The 22,026-nt window shown below is 38.4% G+C and overlaps 1 protein-coding gene across 3 annotated transcripts in view; it reads left to right on the top strand.

The window, feature by feature from the left end:
• Positions 1-22,026, top strand: part of PHAF1 (phagosome assembly factor 1) — a 34,830-nt gene that overhangs the window by 5,052 nt on the left and 7,752 nt on the right. For all 3 annotated transcript variants that reach the window (XM_056500659.1, XM_056500660.1, XM_056500658.1), the window contains 10 exons: positions 179-261; positions 4,039-4,122; positions 8,563-8,606; positions 8,898-8,977; positions 13,469-13,563; positions 15,937-16,034; positions 17,596-17,708; positions 19,702-19,835; positions 20,449-20,532; positions 21,228-21,310. In XM_056500659.1, coding sequence (XP_056356634.1) covers positions 179-261; positions 4,039-4,122; positions 8,563-8,606; positions 8,898-8,977; positions 13,469-13,563; positions 15,937-16,034; positions 17,596-17,708; positions 19,702-19,835; positions 20,449-20,532; positions 21,228-21,310 — 898 coding nt within the window. The remainder of the gene's footprint in view (positions 1-178; positions 262-4,038; positions 4,123-8,562; positions 8,607-8,897; positions 8,978-13,468; positions 13,564-15,936; positions 16,035-17,595; positions 17,709-19,701; positions 19,836-20,448; positions 20,533-21,227; positions 21,311-22,026) is intronic.

Consider the following 22,026-nt stretch of genomic DNA (forward strand, 5'->3'; position numbering starts at 1 on the left):
CCAAACACTAGGTCTGTGCTGATACCATGACTAAGTCAGCTTGTTTGTTGACCACATACCTTTCTGTTGTAACTCAGTGTTTGCTGATGGTGGTTTGGTTACCTCATGTATAACCTTGCTTTTAAAAATCTTTGTTAGCTGGTCTCTGCACTGAAGAAATGCACCTTTTTTATTTCAGGAATGCCATTGGCTCAGGCTGTAGCAATTCTTCAGAAACACTGTCGCATTATCAAAAACGTCCAGGTTCTCTACAGTGAGCAGGTGAGTAGTGAGGCTGGCCAGGAAATGCACTCATGGTGAATTAAGAGATGCTTTGTGCTCAGGTACATATTGTGTGAGTTGTGGGGCTACTTGAAATTGCTCTACACCAAATTATTGCCACCACATGAGAGTTGCAGCTTTTATAAGTTTTGTGCCAGATGTAATAATCCTCAGCACAGCAGTACAGTGATTTAACAGCTTTCAGTTTTTTATATGCAGTGGAGGTATGGCATTGTTTTGACTTTAAGAAGTGAAATGTTACATAATTAGCTGGGCATTTAATTCTAGTCTGTTTACTTTATCATTGTGAAGTGGTGCAGTTTAAAGAACTGAATCACCCATTACTTTCTGCTTTTGTGTTTGGTCCAGTGGTGATGAACCCCAGGCAAAACCTTCCATACCTTTTCTCTGCATCTGCAAGTTTGTCTGCAGAAAGTGGATGCAGTGATTTAAGCCAGCTATAAATGGTTTAATCATTCTTCATAACTCAGCATTAAGTTCCTGTTATGTTTGGCTTTCATCAAAAGGGGACTACAAGTCAAACCCTTCTGCTAGGTCAAGTAAAATGTGTTATTCTGATGGAAGTGTAAGGGGAGATAGGACAAAGGAGTCTCAAAGGACTCTCCAGATGTTTTATATGCAATGCACATTAATAAGAAGATGATATTCATATGTTGCAAATTCCAGCTCTTTGCATCAGGAAAAAGGCAGAGTCTGTGCAATGTTAGTTTGTATCAAAGTAAGGATTCAGGCCTTGTGCATTTGCAGTGAATACTGAGTGGCTAAGAACAACCTTGACTGGTGTTCAGTGCTGGATACATATTTCATGTTATTAAATGAATTATCTTTTTTTTTTTTTTCCTTTTTCACTTTATGTGGATTTATGTGTTTTATGGTGACTGAATTGCAAATCTGGCTCCTTGCGATTAATGCATGGAAGCATCCGTCTGGCACTGAACACATTCCTTGTGTTTTGTATTCTTTGCAGGTTTTTAGCTTTTCTTACCACAGTGCATTTGAATTATTTCTAGGGTTGTTTAGATAAATGATGAGATTCCTGTTCCACTCAGAGTGTAGAATCACAGAAGGATTAGTGGTTCAGTGCTAGTAAGCAGAAGAGTACCACTCCTTGGTTTTTTACACCTCTCAAAATTACATTGTTCTTGAATGTGCACACTGAACTTCTGTTCTGGCTGCAGAGGGCAGATTTAGTGGTTAGGGTTTTTTCCCCCAAAATGTAATAAATGTAAAGATATTTTAGCATCTGCATAGTCTAACAAAAAGTTCTTCGCAACTTTGTGGAATATTTCGGATGGTTTGTTTTTTGTTTTTTTTTTGGTTTATTATTGCAATTCAGTACCTGATTTTTTTTTTTTTTCACACAACACTCAGGGCCTGCATTTGACTGTCTGGCTCTGTCCTCACCCTCGTGCAGAGTGTCATGCATTTCATTAGCAGCTGAGCACAAAGAGCTCAGTTTTTAGAAGATTCAAAGCTTTAAATTAACTTTGCCATGCATAACTTCTATCTGGAAAAACTGTACCTGAACAGCCTTTGTGTTTTTCCTCTTTGCCTTTGAGCACAATGATCAAATCTTTAAAGCTCTTGGGTCTAAAGCACTGAATTTCTGATCCTGGAACTCCAGCAGTGAGTATTTCCTTTCAAAAATTTATATGGCAATTAAATGCAATTAGATCTGACCATGGTGCTCTCTTTAACTTGACATAAATGGGATGCCCAAACTGTGCCAAAAAGGCTTGATGAATCCTTCTCTGTGAATAAAAGAATTTTAACTCATTTTTGGTCAGTTTAAGTGGGGTACTAATTGCCTTTGTTTTCCTGAGCTTCTTCCACTGGATTTTTGGTTGATGGGATTGTTCAGTGATAAGTTTTTCCTGCCTCTTTAAGTAGATTAGCAATAGAACTGCACATCTGTGCTGCTTCCTTCAGGAAGATCTCTCCTGTTGCTTCTTGGCATCATCTTTCATACTTGAGGTTCTGTTTTGTGTATTAAAAGTCACATGAACTAATTTTGTGCCCTTGAATCTTTCCATGTATTAGAAAATATGCCAGCATAGAACAGAAGCTATTTGCTATATTAATTATCAAGCTATTCCTCAAATGTTTGGGGGTTATTTTCCACCCACTCAAAAGTACTTGTGATGCTCCCAATTTTGGAATAACCTTATGAAAACTGTTTAGGAACCAATGAAATGCAGAGCATATCCCATAGCAGAACAACTCTGCTGGTATATTTGGGTTTTTTTCTCTATCTGTAGCTTTTCTAAATTGGATGTATAAGGGATTAGAAAATGACTGTCATGATCAACATTAGGCCTTTTTATCTCTAGCTGATAGTTCTGTTGCAATGCTGCTTCTGTTCTGCACAGCCATCGGAGCTTGTCAGCAAGAGTGAGGTATTGATGGCATTGTGTGAAATGTGAGAGTTTCATTTAGGAGAGGGTTGACACACCAGATCACTGGTGTTCAGGAAGGATGAGTTCAAACTGGACCAACTTCAGGAAAAGCTACTGCAGCAATCCAGAGGATTAGGAAAGCTGCATCTCAGGGGATGGAAAGCCCCATGGCTTGTTTTGACCTAGTAGTGTGAAGCTTAGGATCTGATTTCTTGGCTGTACGGTTTGGGAAGGATTGGAACATGCATATGAAAATGCTCAGAAAGTATCAAGGATAGAAGACTGTGCTGATGTGAAAAAATTGAGGATGAGAATTGGGCTTTTGACAGTCAAACCCCAGAGCTTCTCTCAATAGAGCAAAGTAAGATAGCTTGTGCTTAATTCATAAAAGGGCTGTATGGTGTGGCTGAACTTTAGATGCCTTTGTTTGCCCCAGTCCATCCTCATTCTGTCTTTGTTAGAAAACTGCCTGGTGCAGTTCTCAGGCATGAATCTTGCTGCCTGTCTGCCATTCAACCCTTTTTTATTTCCTCTGAGGAGACAGCTGTGAGGGATAGAGCATTTTGAAGCAAATGTGCTTTAGATGGTAGATGATCAAAAAGCTGAACTGGGGCCAAGTCTGTGTGGATTTCACTGGTAGAGCAGAGAGCAGCTTCCCCAGTGGCCCAGCAGACTGAGAGGGCGTAGAGCCTATACAGACACCAGGAAAGCCAGTGGAATGTCTCCTATTGACTCCAGCAGACTGCAAATTAAGCCTTTAGTTGTTATGATTCACAGTAACTAAGGAAACCTAAATTCACAACATGAGAGTCTGAAGCCTTCCTTTTGAGGCCTAAAAAAGACTGTGACAGTTTGATTTTTGAAGTGGAAAACCATCTCTTTGTCAAGTACATGCTTGGTTCTGATGTGAGACTTGATATTTTTGTGTACCAAGAATGTAACAGAGGCTGTCCCTAGATAATGTCTCTGGTGAACTGGGAATGATAATTTTTGGGTGGGGTTTTTTTTTTTTTTTTTTTTTTTTTTTTTTTTTTTTTTTTTAATGGAGTTGGGGGTTATATAGTTTTGAGTTTTGTTTTTTGTTTTTTGTTTTTTGTTTTTTTTTTTTTCCCCACTTACAGTAACTCCTTTTGCAGGGCACAGATATTATACAGGCACTTCAGTTTCTTTTCATAATGAAACTGAAGGGGTTGAGAGGTTTGGCCAAATATATTTTAGTTATGCTCATTCATTGAACAAGTGATTGTTTTCTGAGGTAGTTTTGTTATTTTAAAGTAACCAATTTATACTTTTACAGTGATGTATATCTTAACAAAGAAGTCTTGAAATTAAAAACCTAACAGCTTTTTTTGTTTTACAGTCACCTCTTAGCCATGACCTCATCCTTAACCTGACTCAGGATGGAATCAAACTGCTGTTTGATGCTTTCAATCAGAGACTTAAGGTAATAAAACACCCCTCCTGCAAACAAACAGTGCACACCAGACCCCTGGGAAGTATTGACACTTAACAGAGCATGAGTATGTGGCTCATTTAGACATTTAATTTGTTTCAATGTAGAGTGCTCTCTTGTGATTATGAACTGCCTTTCTTCAGTTTGGGGTTTAAGTCTTTGTTCATGGAGGTAAGGCACCTTACCTGTGTTCTGGGGAGGTACAAGCACCACAGGAGTGATGGTGCAGTGTGGTCTCACTTGCCCATCTTGTCTTGAGTGGCACAGAAAGTGCACAAGGCCCTTACTAAAGCTAAGCCTTGAGTTTGAAATCAGATCATCATTAATGCAAACCAGACTGTTGTTTTCTGCCCAAGTTGTTCCTTTATCTGGACTGCCATTTTATTTATGAAGTTAAACTTCCTCCCATTCATAGTTTTCATTTAAGCTAGCTTTGCAGAATACTTGTGTGGGTGTGAGTGTGTGATTCCCCCCAGAAAGCCACATCCAGGCCTCTTGTGAGCAGCTGGCTGCTGCACTGACTTCAGTTTGTTCTTCCCATGGCATTTATCATTGCAAAGTATCTGTAATGGAAGTGGTATTTTTAATCCATACAAAGTGGGCAGCTGTGGGACTGGAGAGGTATGACTACAAACTACAAAATGTTGCAAATCTCTTAACTGAAGCCTTTAAAGTATCTGTGTGTAATTTCTTAGTTATTCAGAGTGATCCTTTCAGCCAGACCAGCTGTGCTGAGCAAGTGTCACTGCTTCTCACCTGGTGGGTGTAAATTTCTCTGTGACAGAAGTGTTTAGGTGTTGATTTGGCTAATTGGGAACTGCTCTAACTGCTGTGCTTCTTGACATTTGAAAGCAGAAGTGTGGTGTTAAATGTGATACTAAAATAATTCAATGCTTACAGTTTAGGTAGGTCTGGAATATGGTGCTCACATCCATACTTGCAGGGTTTGGAACAGTGGTAGGTGGAGCCCTCTGCCCTTTACTCACATGTAAAATAAAACCAACAGAAAAATACCACTCTCCAAAGTTCAGCCATTGCTTTATCCCAAAAATTACTGTAGGAGAGAAGCATGTGCTGTCAGCTGAATCTCAAGCTCTTTGTGTACTTCATATATATGAAATTGTTGAATAGCAACCCAGATTAGTTGTTGGAAGTACTTATTTCTCTAAGAATAGCCTGTAACACCGTGGTATGCTTGTATTTTTCTGAAAATTTTTAATATTAATTATAAAAATGCACATTTTAAAGAAAATTTTCAGTTCAAATTAACCTAATGTGAGGGACAACTGAGCACTTTTTTCCCCAGATTTGTTTGTAACTGCCTTATGGTAGTTTATTTTCATGAAGTCATTCTATAACAATGGTATTCTTGTTTTTGAATTTACTTATTCAGACTGTGTATGTGGATTTACAATTTTTAAGAGAATATCTTGAAAATGTCACCTGTATGAAATCTTTCTAACTATGTAATTCTGCAGGAGACTGAATTCAAAATTGGCATAATCATTTCAAGTACATGGTTTGCTGAGTGACTATTTTGGGAACTCTTGTAATCCTGTAGTGTTTTTGAGGTGCTGTTAGTACTGTATACCTTGTCCCTTCATCTCCAGTTTGAGTCACACCCAGTGAAGCAAGAGCTTTTCTTACCTTTCTGTGTTTTTTGCCTTTCTTTCCTTGCTTTTCTGCATTTAAAAACTAGTTTTAAAGAAAAAATAGAAACCCCAAACTCTTCTGGTATGTGTTTCTAGGTTTGTTTCAAAAATAAAAAAATATTCAGGAAAAACAGTCTCTTCTGTTATGTTGTGGTTCAGTGGTCTAGTAATAATTCTGTTTGTTTGTTTGAACTATGAATAGTCAAGCTGTGTAAATGCATACAGTGCTATGAAAACTTACACTTGTAAAAGTATTCAGAAAGCTTTTTAGAACAAATTCGATGGGATCAGTTCAGAAGTGAGCAACAGGACTTGTTAAAGGATATAGTAGGTGTAAAGTAAGTGGTGCCTGTTTTTAAGATGGTGTGATTGTGTTTTCAGTGTTGCTCAGCAGCAGCAAAACTGGAAAAATCAGGAGGCCTTTATTCTCTTTGTGTTTTTTTTTAATACACACTTGCTAATAAATTTGACTGTGAAAGAGATTGGAATACAGGCTACTAAGATGGAAAATCTTGGCAATCCCAAGAAAGCTGGTGTAGGAATAAAGCAATATTCCTGAGAAATTTCCTCCCATTTTTCAGGGAGAAGGGGGAAAGACTCACCTTCAGTAGCCAAAGTATTGCAGGAGATGTTGCTGATGTGAATTGGTAGATCCAGGACCAGGTTCTGGAAGCAACTTAGCATTAAGGTCTCTCATGTGTGCTCCCTCTGAGGTGGAGAAAGAGTTGAGTTTCACAGCATTGGCCTGTTATTGCTCATAATAGACATCTGAACATTTTTATAAGTCTTAATAGTAATTATCAAAACAGTGAGTGTGAGGAAACATCAGCTTTTACTCATTTAAAGCAACTGTCTTCTGACTGTGTAATAAACCCATCACTGAACTGTCCTTGGTCTTCTCAGTTGTTATCTGCACATAGAATCACACTGGTCCTCTGTCAGTGTAGCTGCTATAATTTAGAAAAGTTGTGGTTTTTTTCAAGTGACTTTTCTTCATTATGACTTTCATGGCTTATGAGATCCTTTGACAGCCATGAATTTTTTTTTTAAGTTGCACTTGTTTATTCCTCTGTTGGTAAAAAGAAATGTTGACCTGAGATGATCTGTTTGAGTCATGGGAAGAGGACTGTTGCCAAACTGGTGCCTGTTGGCTGTTTCTCTTGGGGGGAACCACATTTGTGCCACTGCAATTCTTTGTGCACTGCTCCTGGTTGTTCATCCTTTTGTCTTGCACCCTGCAGTTTCAGCAGAACTTCAGGAGAGTGCCAGTGCACACAGTAGTTGCTTCAAAACAAGATCTGGGGTGGGGCTGGTTCTCTCTATTTTCAGAAAAAATTTTGTGGAGGGAAAAGATGTGCAAGAGCACTAAAAAAAGTAAAATCAGTCCTAGCTTTTCATAAAAGTAGCCTTTGTTTTTTAATAGGCTTTAACAGTAAAGGAAATCTGGACATGTCAGCTGCACTTGAATTAAAATACTAGATAACTAGGTTTTTCCAAGAAGCATAATTCCAAGTGCATTTTATTAACAAGAAAAATATGTTTGTTCTCTTGCTGGTTCTGCCAAAATGTTAATTTGTTGCTTGCTTTGTGCCCTACTTGTTGCTTGTATTCTGAAATGCCATTAAATGTTGTTTTATTTTTTTTTTTCTAAATATATATAGAGGTTGTGGTTTAAGCATTGCAAGTTGTTTTATTTAGGGTTATTTGCTGGGCATCTCCCAAAACCAAGACTTCCTTCTCAGCTGGTGATATTTTTAGGCTTTAAAGCCACACTTGGTAGCAAGCTTCCTGGGAAATTCTGCTTTATTCTCTTGCTGAAGAGTCCATTCTGTCAGACTCTGCCAATGATTTGTTGGAGGATTATACAAAACAAACAGTGTTTTACCTTTGCTTTACAGTGGTTATGAACTGTATGTGTTTTCTTTTCCTGCTGACACAGGAACATGTATCTAGGGTGGAAGAAGCTTGTGTTTGTCCATGGCTGCTTGCCAAAAATCATCTGCTTAAGGCACAAGTATAGCCTCAAAATCCAGTGACAGTCAGAGTCATATGACATCAGTCTCAGATGCATGTTTGCAGTAATGTATTCAGAACAAAGGATCTAATATTTTTTGCAGAGAGGAAAGCTCCTTGGAATATTCAGTAAGGTCTAAAATATTTACTAAATATCAGAACTGGGTATTATGGCTTGCCCTGATTTCTCGTGGGCTGCTCTTCTGATTGTCTTCTGTAATGCTTGGCAATGTTGCAAGATATCTTATGTATAATTGAAATGGGATATTACTGCTAAGCCTTGCTGTATTCATCTTTTCCTTTGGAACAGCTGGAAAGTTACAGCAGTGCAGTCAGTGTTTGGACTTTATGCTCTGCACAGCCATTCTTCAGGGCAATAGGAGCAACCCAAGGAATGACCCATTGCCATTCATCAGAGGATTCCCTAATTAGCTAATCCTTGCTGTTGTATTCCATTGAATTTAAGAGTAAACTGTAGAAATCAAGATCTGATGTGTCAGTGACAGTATTTCTTCCTGCAGGCAGTACTGATGTACATGGGATATGGGGATTCTCTCCTGAACCCAGAGTTGTTCAGTCCTTGTTTCAGATGTGCAGTTGCTGACTCAGTTTTTGAACTCTGATCTCTGACACTGGTTTGTCTTGGCAGAGGTTTGTAAGAAAGGGAGCAAACAGCACTAGCTAGTCTTGCCTTTTGATAAGAATTTACCTCTGTAGTGATTTGCAAGTGTCTGAACTATGGCAATGTTTTTTTTCTGTGTTTCAGGTGATTGAAGTTTATGACTTGACTAAGGTGAAGTTAAAATATTGGTAAGTGATTTAAGATCTCCCATGATTTCCTCTTGGTTAAAGTGGTTGATTTTACTAATTTTTAAAAATCCCAAATTAACTTTTTCAATTACTCATTTTAAAAATCAAAACTAGCTGTCATAAAGGAGCATACATTATCATCCTTTCTTGAACATGCCACTCAGTTAAATTACCACTTTACTCTTCTGTCTTGGAGACTTCTTACAATTTAGATGTGGTATTGCCATTAGTAAATATTTGTAGCATCTGTTTGGTTTCCTTCAGGCAGATAAATTTTGTTCTCTTTTTCAGTGGTGTCCATTTTAACTCTCAGGCAATTGCTCCAACCATAGAACAAATTGATCAGTCATTTGGAGCAACACATCCAGGAGGTAAGCCAGAAAATTTCTGAGAAGCACACCTAGCCTGACAGACTTCTTTCTAGGAAACCTTTCCAGTATGTCTGCCTGGAGCAATGTGTAGGCAGTTCTGTTGTCATATGATCTGGAGCTGTATTCCAGAATGGTCATATTCTTTCAGCTGGGAAGTCATGTAAAATGTATTGTCAGTTCAGTTGTGACTCTATTTAAAAAGTGAAATGGTGAGGCAGAGAGACACTGGCATTGAGTGGTGTATTCAGATGCCATTAATGATCTGTTTTGAACTGCCAGTACCAGAGAGCTGTGAGCTTTGTTGTTGATGCTGTTGTTACATGTCCTTATGCCTGGTCAGCTCTCAAGCATCCTCAGGGATTGTCTATACCATGAGCATAGACATTTGAGCTGCTCTCTATGCAGAGTCAGCCAGGGCTGTTTGCTCAGTCTCCATGCTCTGAGTGTGGTTATACCCCTGCTAGGCAGGATCAACTCTGAACTGTGTGTAGCTGCTTACACCTCCCTGAGCCCCCTCCTGTGTGAGAGCACTGGGGAGGTGTGAAGTCAGTCTACGTGCAGCATGAGCAGAACCAGGACAAGCTTGTTTAACCTGGCTGAACCCACTCTGACTCTTGCACAGCCACTTGGCTGTTCCCCATCTCTGCAGCAGGAAAAAGACTATCTTTAAGCTCCTTGTTTATATATGAAAAAGAAGAGTGTATTTCAGGGGGTTGTTAGGCTATGAAAATAAGCCAGTGGTGGAACTTTGAAGAGGATATTTATAATTAAACTGCTCAAGAACTTTCAAGAAATGGAGCCACAAACTGGTGCAACAAGGAAGAACATTAACTCCATATAGTCAAGATACCATTTTCAGAGGCTCATTTTCTATTTTTAACTTAAGCCAGTCCATTTGTAGTAATCAGGCAGATCCCAAACAGGCGAGTGTTCTTTGTGATGGATGGTGATTGCATATCCAGCCTTTGTCTCTGCTCTCTGCAATCTCTTGCACATAACAGAGCAGGATTTATTAACTGGGGAGGGTCATGTGGGTAGAGCAGTATCATTGCATAAAAGCCTGCAGTAGTAGATGAATATCAGATTGAGATAAATGAAGCTTGAAGCATTTCTAGCTGTAATACACAAAGGATCAGAATTAAAATTTGAAATTTTGGTCCTGACATTAATAGTTCCTCTTACACAGAAGCTCTGAAATCTATGGTTAGACCTATTATGGAAATGGTATGTGCAAGAGACTGTAGAAGTAAAGAAGGGTAAAAGTAGTTCCATGTCCTGTGTGGCTTATCATTTTTATTTATTCTGTGATGGTGGTTTATTTGCAAATATGTAGAGGTGGAGCACTTCTAAAATTGTGATGATGTGAACTGTAAAAATACATATCTAGCCATAAGCATTGCCTATGGAAGTGATAGCATGTTTTATTACTGCATAAAATCTTACGTAGGCACTTAAAAACATAGTTTGGCACCATGTGTCCTTGTGCTGAATTTGCACCTGTCATATTCAATTAAGAAAACTTGCACACTTGCTTCATCTGGTGATAGTTTTTCATAACATTTTTTCATCCAATGACATGTAGATAAAAAATATATTTATTAAAATGTTGGCTTCTATTACCATTTCACTAATGTGTTTGCTTATTCAAGTTTCCTCATTGGGAAAATACTTTTTCCATTAACAGCCTACTTAGCAGAGGTAAATGCTCTGTATTAAGCTGCCTGTCACAAGCTGTTTGAACTGTATTATGCAACACAAGTTTTTGATAACTCTTTTCTTGCTTTGTATTTTCTGAAATAGAAAAGGTGAAGAACCAGAATGGCTTTCATCATGTGGGTGGGGATGGTGATGGTGTTTTCATGTCCTACAAAAATTGCAGCTGAGGTGTGACCAAAGCACTAAATGCTGGTTTTCATGAATGAAAGGAATATAATCATCCCTTTACTTCTCTGTGCTAATACTCCTCCAAATCCCCAATGCAAGCACTTTAAGCATATTTTGTTTATCTCTGTTAACCTCCACTAGAACTTCAGAATGTTGCCTTTCACTTAAAACCAAGGTGGTTGCAGCAGAACTTTCCTGCAACAGGATACAGTGGTAGTTTCAAAATAAATTTCAAAAGGTTAGCAACAGTTTTGTGTTGAAACCGATCTTCAGTGAGCATTTTTGGTTTTGCCAGATCAGTGGTTTTAAAAAAGAAGAGTCATCAGAAAAGTCAACCAGCTTCATTACTTTTTGGCTAATGTTAGTTTTAAACATTGCAGTACCTTTGTCATGGGGCTTATTGAAATACAACCACTTTGGAGGTCAACAGCTTCATTGAAGCCAAGATTTTTATCCCACATTTCCATGATTCTCTGACCTGACCTCCTGCTGGGAAGGGCTTGCTTTTGCCAGTGGCTCTATTGAAACCACATCCTGTCCTGAGTCTTTATGGATGTGGCTTTGTGCTGAAGTGCCATTCAGCAAGGATCAGAGCTGTAGGGTTGAGCTCAAGTAATGAAGTAGAAGAAAAAGTTCTCCTTCCCTCCTACCACAGTGGCCTTGCAGGTATGGAGGGGGTTGCTGTGTTCTGGGTCTCTAAATCTTGAACTTCAGCAGCAGCTCAGGCTCCCCTAAGGTTCCAGCAAAGTCTTGTGCTTGATACCAGTAAGAATTGACTTTTGGATCTGCCTCTGCTTTTACCAAAGCTGTGTCCATTTAGCAGCCTTGCTGATGTTGGTGGCTTTGTCCTGTCACCTCTGCAGAAATGCTTCCCAGCTGGTCACACTCTGCTGCCTTCCTGGAAGGCAAACCTCCTCCTTTTCCCCAGAGTGCAGCAGCAAAGAAGCAGTCTTTTTGCTTCTATCAGCAATTTTGAATGGAATTAGCAGGGTACCTGTCTGGTAAAAATAAATAAATAATAAAAAAAATATTTACCTTGTTCAGTCATGTGGTTGTGATCTATGATTTTGAGTGAGACGTGAGGGAACTTCCCAAGAATAAAAAAATTTCTTGCTCTTTAAACCTAAGCATCAACAAACATTGCAGGGGATGGGAACTGATGGGATTTGTATAATCAGATATCACACTTGGCATGGCTAGGGGAAAAATAGTTCTCCAGCTGGCTGTGGGCTTTGGAAAAGATGTATCATAATTTATCACATGAGAGAGATTTGTATAATTTTCCTGCCGATCAAAACATTTCCCTCTCTCCACACGTTTTCCTTTCAGTGACAAGCGTGGAAAAGACTCTTAGCCAGCACATTCTGTAGAAAAGGCAAATGATGACTTTTGAAAGCTTAATGCTTATTGCTCAACTATTATTTTTCTATCCTGGGTGGCCTGGCATTGTCCAGATACCTTGTGATATGTCTTTCAAGTTCAACATTTGAAAGACACTGTGGGAGGGAGGGACAAAATTTTTCTTTATATGCATTTTCGCTCTGTGCTATGTCATTTTAAATATAACATCGTAAGAAAAAAGGGAATATTGAGCCTTTGCTATTCCTTTGGTAAAGTGAAAGAAAGCAGCTTCTCTTGTTAGAGGGTTTCTTTATTGTTTTTAGCCTCTGGTGTTTTCAAGCTGTCAGCTCCTGTGTGTTACTAGAACACTCTGTTCCTCTAGTGGCTGCTGGGCACAGGTTGAAGTTTGTAAAATCAATCCCAAAACAGTTCCCAAGCTCTCAGTCTTCTGGGGTTGTTTTTTAATCTTTCCCCAGTATTAGAAAACAGTATGTCTTGTTAGAGTAAGTACTGGGAGGACATTTATTGTTGTTCGTAGTTGATGTTGTGCAATTGACTGCAATGAATCAGGACATCTTGTGACGTGGTGACAGCTGGAAGTTCTGTGCGTGCTCTAATTTATTAGTGCTCTTTGTGGGAGCTGACTGGTTGGCTGCTGTTTCTGGTGAGGCTATTTTTAATGATCATTGTAAATGGCCCAGGACCTGTATGTCTGAAGCATTTCCTCCTTGGGCTGTGTAACCCGGAGTGCACGGAGCTGATCCGGGCATGGGAGCTCCTCTTGGGAGGAGAGGTGGAAGTGCAGGTCATAGGGTGAGCTCTCCTTTGAACTCCCATTCCTGCTGCCCCGTGGTGTGAAAGGGATATGTTCTGTGCACATCCCTCTCAAAGAATTTCTGGTTAATACTGTGCACTGTTTTACATAACAATGAACAGAATTGTTTTGTACTAATAGTGGCTATTTAAACTACTTTAGAGATATTAAGGTATAATTAATTGTGTCATGTTGTATAATTGTATTGTTAGGAATAGGTTAGTGCCTGAAGGCTTGTAGAAACAACTGTAATGAAGCTATGGTTTCTCTTATTGCTGTGGTTTTACTGCATCAAATCAAAAGCAAAGCTGTTACAGTCCAGTGTAATTGTGTTCTTCCTCCATTCTGAGATATGACAAATTCATTGAAGTGATGAAGGTACTGTTAGATATGAGCTGGAGAATTCTTAGATTATTTTGATAACTCTGATTTTACTTTCTCTTCCCTTTTAGTGTATAACTCAGCTGAGCAGCTCTTTCACCTCAATTTCAGAGGACTGTCATTTTCTTTTCAGTTGGACTCCTGGACTGAAACCCCGAAGTACGAGGTCAGTAATCATCCTTAGTTAATGGATGGTCTTTTTTTTTTTTTGCCGGTATGATACTTGCAAAGTATCACCTACATTGTATCTTGCTGTCTTTTGCAAGCAAAAGAAACCAGTAATTTGGAAGGAATTGAACTCCTCAGTTGTGTTCTTATTAATGCTATGTACCCATCTCAAAGTTAAAAATTTACTTCCTGTTGACAAAAGGCGTGTGCTTAGGGGTTTTGCTTGCATCATGAACTGAGACTAGCTATTCTGTTGGTGAAAGAAGTTTTCTAAAAATATGAGTGCTGTCTATGCAAATGCATAAATATTAAGCAATCTACTGGGAGGCTGTTCTTTTATCAGATATTTTTGAATCTCATCAAAGTGATTATGCAACTAAAGTAGCATAGACTTCATAAAATGTATTTTCATCTTAAGTGTCCTTCATTATGAGTGCTTTTAGCAAGCCAAATGAATGAGTTTTATTTCTAATGCCTGTTTGCATATGCACCAAATGTTTGGATGAGTTACTGAATAATTAAATGCATTACTGCATTCTTTGAAATCTTTGGAAATCCCTGTCTAAAGTGGAAACAAGATCAGGTCCTCTGTGTTGTTTTTTTTTTTTTTTTCTGTACTAACAAAAATGTATGTGTAACTTGTTTTGTGTAAAGATGAAAGTGCTCTCAATTGTATAATCTCCTTTTACCAGTTAAAAAACATTAAAGGAGCATGCACAGAGCCAAAGCAAAGAAGACATCAACCAACATGATGACGCATGTTCTTTGTCACAGCCTAGTGCTTTAGTGGTTGTGGTTGACATGTCACAGGGGGCAACTGGGGGAAGTTATTGTTAGGCAGTAGTGAAGGTCAGTTGGGTTTCACATTAGAAGGTGAATAGAAACCTAATTAGCCAAACAAAAAGGACGCCCCAACAAAGAATAGTTTCTTTTCATGCAAGAGTTCCCAGGGCATTGATGAATGAAATAGCCAAACTACTGAGGAAGTTAGTTGTTTTACTAAAGTTTTGAAAAGGTCATAAAATATCTTAAGATGGAAGGAACCTGTAGGGATCATTGAGACCAACTCAGTTGTTCTAGTGAGGTTAGTAAAATGTTCTTTGCACAGAATAATGCCAAAGTCTCCCCAGGAACAGGTAGAAGGATTGTTTTGAAAACTGAGTAGTATGAAACAGTCCACAGGGAAGACAAGTATTTGTGGAGATTTTTAGAGAGGAACATTAGAAAAGATTGCAGAGTAAAATCAAATTTGAATCTGTCAATTTCAGGGAAGATCCTACAGGAATGCTAAGCTACTTAGCAAAGCAGTGTAATCTTCTGCTTATGGAAATGGAAGAACTACGAAGAAAACCTTGTGGTTTATTGTTGTTATTATTTGTGGTTTATAGCTGGAAACAAGCTGCAAGTGAGGAGAGCATGAAAATCTTTTCTCACTTTAGTAATCTGAAGTCTGACTACTTTAAGAAGCAAAGAGTATTAATGTTCTTGGCAAATTCAGGAAGAGAATTGAAATTGGGACATCTCTAGAATGGAGGTTCTCTTCTTAATTGCTACAGCACTGAAAGTCATTGTTCTAGGTTAATTTTTTCCTAAGAATTGTGTATGTGTGTTTACCTTATGTGGTGTCCTGCTAAAGTAGACCAGGTAAAGTGTTTGCATATTGTGCATCTTGTTTTTGTTGACACAAAAGATAGGGTTTTTTCTGTCTCGTGACAGCAAAATGTATTTTTGGTCTTGACTGTCGTGTCACATTCAGAATTGAAAGAAATTCCTTCTTCTGGTGCAGTAAGAGTCAATCTGACTTCCTTAGCATGCTTTCTGTTTGATGGGAGCACTCAAATCCCTGTCAAAACAGTATGTGTAAGAATGTGGTGATAAGGAGAGCAGAAAATCCATTTAATGAACAAGTTTCTGTTAATCAGATAAGGTATCTTGCAAACCAGCAAAAATGTTAAAAGACTGCAATTAATGCAGTGAGAGACAAAAAAGGAAAGTTTTCCTTTAAGACAGATGATTTTTAGACCTTAAATGCAGTGTATCAGTACAATTACTTGGAAATGGCTAGCTGCCAGTGATCAAACCAAGGAAAAACTTGAATTCTCAGTACACACAGCAGCTAATTGTCAGACTAATGGCATCTTTTGATGAATAAACATAGTGAGTATTGTGCCCCAGCTTGGGAATCTGGGAGTGGTGGAATATAAAGGAACACCACCTTGAAGGTTGGGTTTTTCTGTTATTTTGCCCCCTTGTCTTTTGCTGGAGACTTACTTGAATTGGTAAGCATACACTGTGTCTCTAAAGCCATTTCTGACCTAGAGCTGAAACATCTGCTGTGTTGTGTAACAAGAATGATTTTGTGTTCCCACAGCCCAACTTTGCCCATGGTCTGGCCTCACTGCAGATTCCGCATGGCGCGACTGTGAAACGCATGTACATCTACAATGGGAACAGTCTGCAGGACACCAAGTATGTGCAGCTGCTCATGCTCTTCCCATCATTTATTTGCCATTGCTGAATACAAATTTTTTTGCTTCAGTTTGGGTCTTCTAGTAATTTGGTAATGTGCAGAATGCCTTTAGATCCCAACCTCAGTCAGATTTCTGTAGGTGTTGTCCTCAGACCTTATAATCAAATGTAAAATGAGCTTGGTTCAGCTGTAGTAGGCAAGTTCAGTTGACCTGAAAATGAATTAATTAAATTAGAAAACATTATTAATTTAGTAAGACATGTTTAGGCTATTCTGAATTTAGATTTTGTTTGTATGCTAATGGCCTCTCTGTGAGCAAATCAAACTTGGTGTAGGCAGTCTGTAAGCTTGTAGCACATTGATAGTATTTATGTCATGTCAGGGCCCTGTCAAGGGTCTTAAACTCTCTTGCTATACAAAACTAATAAAATATGCCATATGCATAATCTGCCATATATTCAGTGTATTTGGAGATACCTGACTGGGCTTACTGTTTTAAAGGCCAGGCTGGATGGGGCTTTGAGCAACCTGGCCTAGTGGAAGCAGTCCCTGTCCATGGCAGAGGGGCTGGAATTAGGGGATCTTTAAGATCCCTTCAAAGCTAAACCATTCTAGAATTTTGAGATACCTAATCTTAGAAATACCCAAACTGATAAGATGGCATTTTTTTGCAGAGATAGTTGGGTTTTAAGGCCAGGACATAAACACATCCTTGGATTACTGCTCATAAGGGAGGGAGCCTTGTTCATGCAGACATTGTCTCCTAATTAGAAACAAGTGCACTTGAGAAAAATGCTGTTGTCTGTGCCCATCTGTGACATGGTGAGCTTTAGTGAAAGCACTGATTGTTGCATGGGGCTCTGTTGTATGTATGAGAGAGAGCTCAAAGGCCAACTCTTAGGTCATCAGACACCAAGAGGAGGAATTGACATAAGAACAGGGAATTTTAGGGAGCTGATACACAGAAAATATGCCTTTCCTTTAAAAATATTTCACTTGAGTGTGTTATTTTCTCAAATAATATTGTTGTTGAATTAAATTGAGAACTTTCCCAGTAAAGCAGCACAGTTGCTTTTGGTGTATTTGTACAAACTGATTTCATGTTTTGTGCTATGAGGTACCCTCCCAAGAGCAGTGAGAGCATCATGGAAAACTCTTCTGCTGCATTTAGGTGATATGCCTAGGTCAAGGGTTTAGTTACCTTTAAAAACTCCACAACTTCCATTTTTCCTGAAAGAAATCTGAGATGACATTTCCTCATAGGAGATATCCAAAGGCTGGGAGCAGTTTCTGTAATTCCTTAATTCCTAGAGTCTTAGAAACATGCTGGTTTTTTTCATTAATGGTAAAGATCTTGCATGTGAGTGCTGTCTTGTTCCTCTTCCTTTTGCCCCATGCTTTTTGATCCTTCTGTTTGATACAACTTTAAATCTTCAATCTCAGTTACATGCTGCTATGTCAAAATTAATGTGCTCTGTTCCAATGAGCTGGTACCAGCTTGTTACAGGAAAATTTGAAGGTGAAGCAAATCCTCTGCACATTTTGTGTGATTGGTTTCAGGGCTCCCTTGATGCCTCTCAGCTGTTTCCTTGGGAATGTGTACGCTGAGAACGTGGATGTTCTGCGAGATGGAACTGGACCCTCAGGTTTACGGCTTCGCCTACTCACTGCAGGTATTGGAGGCACTCTGAACACTGCTCTGGCTGCTCTCAGGAAAAGAGGGTAAACCTGTGTAAATTAAGCACAGGTTATTTGTGATGATTTAATAAGTGATTTCAAAGTGTTCTATCTACCTTATTTTGAATTGTTGGAAATAAAACCCAGATAAAATCCTTTTGAAGATGAACCTGCCTGCTGCTGCATTTTCCTAACCCTGGAGAAATTACTGAGAGCTGGAGCCCTCACATGTTCCAAGTTCTTAGAATCTGTTTGCAGAAATGGAATTTTTCTCCAGGTTATGTGTAGAAGAAAACAGATCACTGTTCTCAGTACATCACTAAAAAATCCAATAGCAAACCAAGAAACCTTGTATATGTGTGCATTTTCTGAGATTTCAGGGAGCTATATGATGTTGATATTCTTGTGATTAAATCTGGAAGGCTTTTAAAAATGCCAGCAAGTGACAACATTACTGCTGCAGCCTTAAACTGCACTTCCAATTCAGTTCTGTTTTCATATACTGTAGGAGACAGTGGTGGAAGTGGAGAGAGGCTGACGAGTCCTTCTCTTTGTAGGTGCTTTCAGAAATGGGATGGTGCTTAGAGATTAGAAGGATATAACAACTGCAAAGGAAAATTGTTCAGTAACCATAACTTGAGACTTGACAATGTTTTTAAGAAAAAATACTGACATCTTTTTAACAATTTTCATTGGAGGCTCATCTTTTGACCTTTTCTGATTGCTAGCTTTGTGTATATTGAGGAAACACTTGGAATACATTCACAATATGCAAAAGTTGAAAAAGAGAAAATTATAGATGGAGAATAAAAAATTATTAATAAAAACAGAGCAGATATTTTCAAGCTAATTTGCATTTCTCATTACAGAGAAAGATAAGGTAAAGCTGTCTAGTGGAGAGAGCATATATTCTCATGTTAGCTATAGCACCATAATTATGTAAATTATTTTGAGAAATTGGACAATTTTAAGATAATGTCAAGTTTTATTAAAAATGACTATGCATGTGGCTTAAAGGAAATGTTGTCAATGAGTAAAATAATTAGTAAAATATCACTGATGTTCAGACAAACTTGCAGAGAGGCAATCTGGACATGTGCTATTCTTATCTTGCAAAGTTTGTAGAAACTCTTGTAGAACATATTACACACCTGTTCTAGCTCAACTTTCTCTGCCCATGTATTAATTTGAAGTTACTGTTGTGTAAGAAATCAAGGATGACTGAATTTTTCTGATTTATTTTAGTTGGTAACTAGTTCCATAAATAATGCATAGTGAGGAAAGCTAAGTGTGTATTTAGAGCACATCCTGTGTTTTGCAGTAACTGCTGCATATGTGTACTTGCATTCTCGTAAATGAAAGCTGATGCATTCCTGAAAGCAAATGGACTCACAATCTGCAACATCTTTCCATTTGCTAACATCTAGTAACATATCAGCAATCCATCTGTAATGGCTATTCAATAAGATCTGGTTTTAATGTTTGCACAGGGATGTACTTACTATTGATTTAGTAAGTTATGAGAATCTTGAGTAAAGAATGTGTGTTCTGTGATACAGTCAATATGGGTGAGGGATTCTACTTTGTGTGCTTGAGGTTTTTAGCTGGAGATAATTCTCTAGCTGCTAAAGTAGAATATTATAGGGATAGAAATAATTCCTGGTATTTACTGCTAATAGCCACCTGATCAAATTGAGATGGACTGGGAAACCAAGTCATGTCCATGTGAATGGCAGGAAAGTGGAGGTAGTAAGGCTGAAACTGGAGATTAAAATGGGGAGCTATGCAACAGTTAGCACATGCACTGCTCTGATGAGAAATGCTTACCTTGTTGCAAAGTAACTGGTTAAATTTGGTTTGGCACTGTTGTCTGAGGAATGCAGCTGTTTGGTTTGTGATAACTAGAGGAATGCTAACCTTGTGGTGTTGATTTACTGCTGTATTCTGTGATGAGGAAGGATGCATGTAGGGCTGTCTTCCCTTCCTCAGGCTGCGGCCCAGGTGTTTTAGCCGATGCCAAGATGCGGGTATTTGAGCGCTGTGTGTACTTCGGTGATTCCTGCCAGGATGTGCTCAGCACCTTGGGCTCTCCACACAAAGTCTTCTACAAGTCTGAAGACAAGGTGAGGGAATTCATTCAGGCACAGACTTTGTTCAGTGGTGTCTCAGTCTCATCACGGTGCTTGTGTTTGGCAAGGTCAGTGAAGCTGAACTGCCGTGTAGCACAAATTACAAGTGCTTGACATATTACTTGACATAATAGACAAGGCTGAACTGTTATATAATAGGTTTTAAGACGCTTTTTAAAAATCTAAATTGATGCGAATCTATTTAAATTTATTTTTAAAAAATGAATTTTGTAATGTTAACTGGTTTAAGAATTGTTACAAATGGGAGCACTTTTGTATCCAAATGTGCCTTAGCAAGTTTCTGTGTGTGCTGACATTATTTTTTACTTACAGTGTGTGTAAAATAACCTCAGCATATACTTTGTTCTTTTCCTAATATTTTTACTCATATCATGTAAGAAAAACATTTTAGTTCTGATAACTGAAAAAGCTGATGTCACTGTGCTGCTGCAGGCAGGTGATGGTCCTGTCATGAAGCACACTATCTTACATAGTTGAACAAAGGCTTCAAGTGAGATTATAGCCATTTGTTTAAATGTAAAGATGTTATTAAAGGCATTCATCTTTGAGCATTATTGAATGCATCTGAAAAATGTGTTTCTTGCAGATGAAAATCCATTCGCCCTCGCCCCATAAGCAGGTCCCATCAAAGTGCAATGACTACTTCTTCAATTATTTCACACTTGGAGTGGTGAGTGCAAAGCTTCCCTGAACAATTCATGTAAATTTCTGGTTTAGTCACACAGCAATCCTTTCAGGAGGCTAAAGGCTGTGGGAAATGAGAGACTGCAAAACTCTTGATTGCTGCCTTAGGAATCTCTGGATATGAAAAGCTACACTTGACTTTCCTTTAAAACTTAAAAATTTAATCAGCAGCATTTTACCTCCACCACTGGATGGAGAGCTTTTTGCACTTTTGCAATCTTAGGTTTTCTCCTTTTTCTGTCATGCCTGATGCATAGGTAATTAGCTCTTGTTCCTGAGATCCATGCCCCTGTACCACAGAACTGGGGCAGCTATGCCATAACATCAGTTGTGAAAGCTTGCTGAGCTGTGGGGTGTAGTTAAATCTTCATTTTCCTTCTTGCAGCTGTTTTGCTTTGGTCTGTATTACTGTAAATAGTATGCAAAAAAACAAGGCTCCTCAGAAAACCTGCCAACATTAGCAAATGAAGCTCCAGTTGTTATTGAGTGCTGGAGGAAATGTGTTATTTGAATTTACAAATAGTCTTATTTTCAAATACTACTTTTCATAATTTGATTCAGTTCCAGTGAGATAAATTTATCTCACTCTCTACGGTGCTATTTTAAAAAAATCTCAGGTTAGTTTAGGGAAAGCAGTCTTCCTACCCAAATTGCTTCATCTGTCTTTTTTGTCTTCAACAGGATATTCTCTTTGATGCAAACACTCACAAGGTGAAGAAATTTGTCCTGCATACAAATTATCCTGGTCATTACAACTTTAACATGTGAGTGTGCAGAATTCATCTATTAAGGAGTACATTAAAACAACTGAAAAGCAAATCTTATGTTCTCTATAGCATTATAATATTTTTTCATAAGTCTGTTTGGTCTATCTAGTAACATGGGGAGGTTTCAGACATCACTAGTAACACTCTTTAGTCGTATTTTCTTTTTACTTTTAAATGCCTTTGTATCTACTGGCAAGTATTTCTTAAAGCAGTGAATGAGATAAGGTATTTCTTGGTCCAGGTGTAATGTGTAGACTTGGCAAACTTTATATTAGCAGGAGTACCCATTTACTGGTATCTGTGTTGCTTGTTTTTTCCTAACATGATTTCAATTAGTGATTAAAAACTCTCATGCTTCTGAACATGTTTTCAATACTTTCCAAGTGCAAACTCTTTAGAGGAGGAGTATGAGTCAGTGATCGGATGTCTGATTAAAGCAGTTAGTGGCAGAGAGATCTATAGTGCTCTTTCATAGCTAAGTATTTCTCCATCCACTCTGTGTAACAATAGACTAATTTGTGCTGAAGGACTTCTTGTGTCCTCTAAAGAATTGTATTAGGACATTCCCAGGCTGCTGCCTTTTTTGATGTAGAAAATCTTACTGAGAACTTAATCTGCTATCATAGATTCTCACTTTCATTTCAATATTGATGTGGCTTTTCATTAAAGTGATTATTAAGAGCTGTAAGTCTGTGCAGTTTATCTTGGCTTCT

The sequence above is a fragment of the Oenanthe melanoleuca genome, chromosome 11 (genome assembly GCF_029582105.1).
Source record: "Oenanthe melanoleuca isolate GR-GAL-2019-014 chromosome 11, OMel1.0, whole genome shotgun sequence".
NCBI classification, from domain to species: domain Eukaryota; kingdom Metazoa; phylum Chordata; class Aves; order Passeriformes; family Muscicapidae; genus Oenanthe; species Oenanthe melanoleuca.